The sequence below is a fragment of the Sinocyclocheilus anshuiensis genome, unplaced genomic scaffold (genome assembly GCF_001515605.1).
Source record: "Sinocyclocheilus anshuiensis isolate Anshui unplaced genomic scaffold, SAMN03320099.WGS_v1.1 scaffold1372, whole genome shotgun sequence".
Classification (NCBI taxonomy): domain Eukaryota; kingdom Metazoa; phylum Chordata; class Actinopteri; order Cypriniformes; family Cyprinidae; genus Sinocyclocheilus; species Sinocyclocheilus anshuiensis.
The window spans coordinates 353182-360448 of NW_015546103.1; the positions used below are offsets into that span (position 1 = coordinate 353182).

At 38.1% G+C, this 7267-nt stretch overlaps 1 protein-coding gene across 1 annotated transcript in view; it reads left to right on the forward strand.

Moving 5' to 3' along the window:
• Window positions 1–474: 474 nt before the first annotated feature.
• The window catches only part of tnfaip8l3 (tumor necrosis factor, alpha-induced protein 8-like 3), a 46790-nt gene continuing 39997 nt past the window's right edge, over window positions 475–7267 (forward strand). The window contains exon 1 of the mRNA XM_016502297.1: window positions 475–751. Within this exon, the coding sequence (XP_016357783.1) occupies window positions 706–751 (46 nt within the window). The 5' untranslated portion in view covers window positions 475–705. The remainder of the gene's footprint in view (window positions 752–7267) is intronic.

Consider the following 7267-nt stretch of genomic DNA (forward strand, 5'->3'; position numbering starts at 1 on the left):
CCATCAAAAGAGAGCGATGCTTTTTGCCCTCATAGTGGTGTAGGTACATCATCTACCAGCAGGGGCTAACTAGATCACACTAACCAGCAAAACCAGCCTTGACCTGGTGATGGCACTTTGTTACTCTATAATTTTTGAGCTGGATGACGTGGCAAAGTCAATCTAATAAAACACCTTCAACACCACTGTCATTTCTTATTCACTTGTCCATCACAAAAACAATTTCTAACATTAAAAACCAAACTTGCCCCTAAAATAGCACCCAACAATGTCTGAATGAAAAAAAACTCTCCAACATACAAAACATTCCTCACAGGCAAGAGATCAGCTTAAAGGGAGAGACAGAGTTTTCCTCCTCTTAATGTTTTTGTAGGCATCACAATGTCGAGCCGAGGGGAGAAGGGGGAGGAGGGACACAGAAAGAGAGTGAGAGAGAGAGGGGCAGAGGGAGGGTAAGGAAGCAAATGAGAGGAGAAAGTGGAAGCAAGAGAGTGTCAGTGAAAGAAAGCAGTCTGACTGCACAGAAAAGGCGCTCGGCAAACAGCGCACACTCATTGAGTCAGTGATATTCTGAACACGGAGAGCTGGTGCATTTGAGCTCAAGAAAACAGTTTTCAGTGCAGAGAGACAGCACAGAGACAGAGAAACAGAGGAAGTGGAGTGAAAAGAGAAGAGGAGAGGAAAGGAGAGGTTCTTCGTGGAGAGATGGACTCAGATTCTGGGGATCAGAGTGAAGGAGAGCTCTCTCCAGGTAAGGGATCAGTCCTCTCGTTCTCGTCTTCTGTTTCTCAAACACTGTTCACAGCTTTCTGGCGGTTGCAGGCGAGCACAGACACGTGCTGCTACTTTTCTCATTAATACATTTAACATTCATCATCGTACTCATCTTCCTCGCCTGGCGTGACAGCCTGTGACAGGGTGTCCATCCGCCAAGTGCTCTTCAGAGCTTTGTGTCTGTGGTTCTGCTCTCTGAGAAGTTAATCTGTGATATTTGAGCTGGCTGAACACAAGGGCAGTGGAAAATTGAACAGCAGCACTTTGGTTTATGGCTGGCAAGGTTCACAGACTCAATATAAACTGGCAGACAAACCTAAAACAACCTTGTGGTTACGATAAAGAAGAAGTGTAATCTCACTGAAGGAGTTGTGAAATTAGTTTCAAAAGAGCTCAGTGCTCAGTATTGCCAAGATACCAACAGTTTGAATCAAAAGTCAGATATCTCATATGAACTCATCAAATCCTTCCAAGACCAAATTATCTGAGCTGTGCTATGCGCATTCAGATACTCTTTCTGTATGCCAGCATCATATATGTTAAGGATAACAACCTTGAAAGATACATAACTAAGAACTTCTAAATTACATGCTGGTATTTTTACAATCAACTGCCAACATTTTGCAGTAGCCTATCTTTGTATTTAGCATATAGACTCCTCACACACAAAATCCTTCAATTCTCTTGAGTTAAAAGAATTTACCTAGGACCACCCGATTTTTCATTTAATTTCACTAAAACTAGACATTTTTCACCTAGAGCGAGTCTCCATAAAATTATTTTCAGGGACCTTTCTGTGGTTAAGTGTTGTCATGGACAGAGTTAAACTACAGTCTCACTGGTTCTCCATGGCTCACTTTTACTTGGGATCACAGTTGATCTGCAACTGAAAGAAATTAACGTTTTTTTTTTTAAATGTTGATCTTTCCCATACAGTAGTTAATGACCTTTGAATGTATTATAAATATAGTCCATACAACCTGTGTGCTATATTCTTCTGAAGTCATATCATAGCGTTGTATGTGGAATTTCAGTTGTTATTTGCTGAAAATCTTTTTTGCAGTTCTCAAATCTTATGAGCTTAAAGGAACACATTATTTTTTGAAAATAGGCTCATTTTCCAACTCCCCTAGAGTTAAACAGTTGCGTTTTACCGTTTTCGAATCCATTCATCTCCGGGTCTGGCAGTAGCACTTTTAGCTGCAGCTTAGCATAGCTCATTGAATCTGATTAGACTATTAGCATCTCGCTCAAAAATTACCAAAGAGTTTCGATAGTTTTCCTATTTAAAACTTGACTCTTCTGTAGTTACATCGTGTACTAAGACCGACGGAAAATGAAAAGTTGCGATTTCCTAGGCTGATATGGCTAGGAACTATAATCTCATTCCGGCGTAATAATCAAGGAACTTTGCTACCGTACCATGGGTGCAGCAGGCGCAATGATATTACGCAGCGCCTGAAAATAGTCCCCAGCTAGGTAACATCCAAGAAGCCTATTTTCAGGCGCTGCGTAATATCATTGCGCCTGCTGCACCCATGGTACAGCAGCAAAGTTCCTTTTTAAATAGGAAAAATATCGAAACTCGTTGGTCATTTTTGAGCGAGATGCTAACGATCTAATCAGATTCAATGATCTCTGCTAAGCTGCAGCTAAAAGTGCTACCGCCAGACCCGGAGATCAGCTGAATGGATTCGAAAACGGTCCAACTCAACTGTTTAACTCTAGGGGAGTTAGAAAATGAGCCTATTTTCAAAAATAGTGGCGTGTTCCTTTAAGCAAATTTAAACTTGAAAACATGTTACTGACATCAGTATTACAACTGATTCTCACGTCGCATAACCAACCACAACATACCAACTTTTAATATGCAATGACATTAGAGAGCTGAGGGGAAGATTATCAGTAAATAATGATATAAACTTTGGTCTGTTCCCACCTGAAAAAAATATATGACTTCGGAAGACTAATAAGAATATAGCCAATTATAGGGATTGCTTTTATGGATTTAAACTCCTTTTTGGAGTTTGACCACCCATGGTCATTATATATTTTGGTGGTTTGTAAAAGAGCAATGTCAACATTCTTCACACTCTTCTTCAACATTCTTTTTTTTTGTTTCACATGAGGAATACTGTAAGTCATTCAGGTTTGAGAAGACACGAGAGAGAGTAAACGATGACCAAATTTTCACATTTGGCAGATCTATTCCTTTAACTGCAGGACTCCCTCCATCCATTCCTGATGAAGTGTAAATGTGGTAATGTAAGTTGTATGTGTAAGTCATTACATTGGTGGGGCGTCTGACAGACTGTCTCAGTTCTGTATGTTTGTGCTCTGAGAGCTGCTCTGTGGCCGTCTGAGGGAAAGCTTAAGTTCTTCAGCTACTATGAGGTTTGGCTGAAGGTCTCACTCAAAAGATCTCTGGAGTTGTGAACTGGAGAGGGAGATGATCTTTCATGTTTCTGCGCTGCCATTGGCCGATCAACTCTGGTGTTTATTTTCTCTCCATCTTCTTAGCTGAATAAGCCACCAGTTTGCCTCTAGTTTCAGCCTCAGAAGACATGGCCACAGACCACCCAAATCCATTGGCAAAAAAAAATGGCAAGTTCTGAAGGGTCTGATTGGATGCGCTACACAACTTCAAGAAACAAAGACATGCAGGTTTTTTCATATGTCTACCTGCACTGGAAACCATCAGCAGTAGTTTGCCAAATGGTGGAGAAGACATATTAGAATGTCTAGTTGCAGTGTAGATGAGTGCACTTTAAGCATCTTAAATGCAGTTTCATGAGTTCTGACAGCCAACTAATAATTAAGCTGTAAAGGTTAAACACGTTTTTATCCCTGTGATGGCCATCCATCCAAGATGTTTCCATATTCCATATACATCCATATGAGTCCCTAGAACAGGTTTGGAGAATGGGTGGATGGTTAAATGAGTTTAGATTTCTGTCTGCAATGGAGTAGACTCAATTTGAGCTCTTATATTCCCCCTATGGGATTACTAATGCATGGAGTTGATTATATAAGGCAAGGCATTTAAACTGTAAAAGTAACGTTAAAGAGGTGGCAAGATGCAGGAACAACTGACACACTGCAATGTAAATGGCTGCTCTTATGCTCTGGTGATTAATTAGAAGATTAGATGGGCCTACTCCTTGTTTAAAAACTTAATTTAAGGTGCCTGGACTGCAGTGGTGGAGATATGCTATAGAGTCTGTACAGTCTCAGTAAAGAATGCCAGATAGCAGTACTACGCTGCAGACCAGTCTCCCTTAGATTCAGTACACAGATTAAAGGGTAAGGAGCACGTGGAAGTGAGACGTTTCCGTCCCAACCTGAACACATAATTTTTTTCTCACATACACATGCTCTCCTCATGATGACTAACTACAGAGCTGATTAGAGACACTAGAAAGCAAAGCCACATGTGACTCTGCAACTCAAGATGAAACATCTACTGCTCAGAGGACATTTCATATCTCTTAAAGAAGATCTCAGAACTGTAGAACTGAATATGTTGGAAAGAACAATGCTGGCATGCTGCTTTACTTACACACTGCTTTTGTGTATGATGCGAAACAGGCATCATAGAGATCTCAACTATGGATTTCGTTCCTATGACTGGTCTGTCCTCTCTCAGATCAACAGGGATATATTAAATATACAACAAAAGAATTCACATGAAATTTACGAACCAACATGTCTTCCATTATGAAAAATAAGTACACTGAATTGTACTAATTATGGACTTGTAGTTTACTTCAAATCTTTAAAGTATATTTTTAAAGACTTCCCTTGCTGATAATATAATTAAAAGGAAATAAAATATTACTTAAGATTACTTAAAGAGAGTACACTTTCCTGACTATGCAATTATGTCAAATTAAACGGTTTGCATTAAAGTCCATTTTAAATTATTGTTTTAATAAAATTTGTCATACAGAAGTACACTTATTTTAATGTGTTGACTTACAAAAGCACATGCAAAGTACTTGATTGTAGTGTTATGCAATATTACTTTTAAAGTTAATATATTTTAAATGTATGAAATTGCAACTTCATTGCAAATGTGTAGCTACAAATACATGATGACTAACCAGATTCAACATTAAAGTACATTTGTTATGCAATATTACTTTTAAAGTTAATATATTTTAAATGTATGAAATTGCAACTTCATTGCAAATGTGTAGTTACAAATACATGATGACTAACCAGATTCAACATTAAAGTACATTTAATTTTTCTATAAATGCTTGTCAGTACATCTGTTACTTAGTACACTTTTATCCATACATGCATTTCAAAGACAATAAAGTAACCATGAAATTACATATAAACATGTACTTAAGTCATACTTAAGTGGGTCAACAGTAAAAAAAAAAAGTACAGATACATTTAATATAAATTTGAACTGCAACACAGTTGCAATACAGTTTTATTAACACAATTAGGTGACTGAAAACATAACCTATACTAAAAACCTATGTCTGATTTGGGCTTCAGGTACCCAGAAGAACAGATGTACTCAGGTTGTTTGTGTTGAGTCTGTGTGTCAATATAAGTCAGTAGGGAATTCAAAACTGCAGACACTGTTTAGAATGTCAGTTTTTCAAAAACCCAGCAGTTTTCGGTGGATACTGCTGAAATGTTTTGCATTGGGTCAGGGTGTGTGTTTTAGTAATCAAAGGTCTTGATGTACTTCCTGGGACATGTGTCCATCTTTAGATTCTCTTTCTGGAGAAATGCGATGAGTTAGCGTGGGTGCATGTTTGTTATGTCAGCAGGCTTTCTGAACCAAAGTAGTCTGGCACATCAACAACATCCACTTTCACGCATGAAACCTGTTAAATTGCAATACAATTGGCTGAATACCTTTTCCAGTGAATGTACCACATTTGCAATTCATGCAACAACTTATTGCAACAAAATATTTAAATCATTCACACTTTAGCACTAAAATTCTGTGTAAAATTGTGAGACAGTAAGAATATATTTTTTTTACAGTAGCCTGTTAACTAATTTCTTGCATCTGTTTATTTTAGTGTTTAGCATATTGTTGGTTTTATTTCATATTATTGAAAATCACTGATCTATGGCCCACAGCAATCTGTTCAGTTTAGTTTTGTGGTCTTTTAAAACTTGTTAGTTGTTTGTATATGTAAACATGCAGACTACTATCTAAAAGCAGGTACATTAAATGTGAACTGGGTCCAATAGTAGGAAAATTACTTATTTTGGAATTTACATATGGGCCAGAGGGCGTATTCTCACACTAAATTAATGCTTTAAATCAACAGGCCTAATTATACAGTTTACTTTTAACTGAGTTAAGTCCAGTTCTGAGCCACGTGAGATCCAGCTGTTCTAAAATCACCACCTCAATCCACAAAACAGTAACAAGCTTCTTTTTGATCGGTTTTACTGATATCTGACCTGTAGTACCACACGACCAACCAGCAGTTCATCATTACACAACCGACACATTGCAGAGAGAGACAGTGAAGCCACGTGTGGACCAGAATGAAGGCAAACCGCTTTGTTTGTGCCTCTGTGTCCTGCCAGAGGAAAATCAGCCCCAACAAAAAGAAAAAAGGAAAACGAGAGAGAATGTGAGAGTTTTTCCTCCTTCAGCATGAAGAGAACACTCTTCTGAGCTTTTTGGCACTCTATATTTAATTCCACAAGAGGGAAATAGTCATAATTTTAGCTCAAAGACAGAGGGGGGGGAGTGAGAGACCGAGAGAAATTGTGCTGAAATAGGGGAATATTTCTCATCCACATTTAACAAGAATCACATCAGTGAAAACAGACAAAAGTATGAGTGACTATAAACTCTCCCTGAGGCATACCACAGCCATTTCCACTGCTCTCTCCTATTAAACAGAGGAATGATATAGTAAAGCACTGTTAATTGAACTGCCTGGGGTCTGTCAGGGGTTTATTAGCCTCCGCGTCTGTATTCAGATAATAACAATAATAACGACATTAGTATTTCCAGAAGGAACTAGCTGTGCTCGAAAGGCAGCAAAAGAACAGTGTTAAAGTTTCAGATAAGTTGAAGCGATCTATGCATGCAAGAAGAATTCAGTATGCAAATGTCCTCATAGCCACCCTTTGAAAAAGACGTTTATTCAAGTGTGCTATTAGTATACTTCTTTTAAACTAAAAAATAGGAAAGTATACTTTTAGTCTACTTTTTCTGTACTTCTCAGAAATGGGCTTTATGTTCTTCTCAGAAATATACTTAAAATGACATTTAAGTATACTTGACTTATACTTGAAAAAGTCTAAATATATTTGAGCTACTGTATACTTGTGCTCCTAGAAACCGCGTTTTGATTGTTATACGGTAGGGGGCGCTAGTACACATCTTCTGTACAGAATTGCCAAAAAACACAAGTGAAGAAGAAACCGAAACAACAGATGCTTCCACATGTAATCTAACACGATCATCAGACATAAAACGGTATCAAAACTGTGTAAC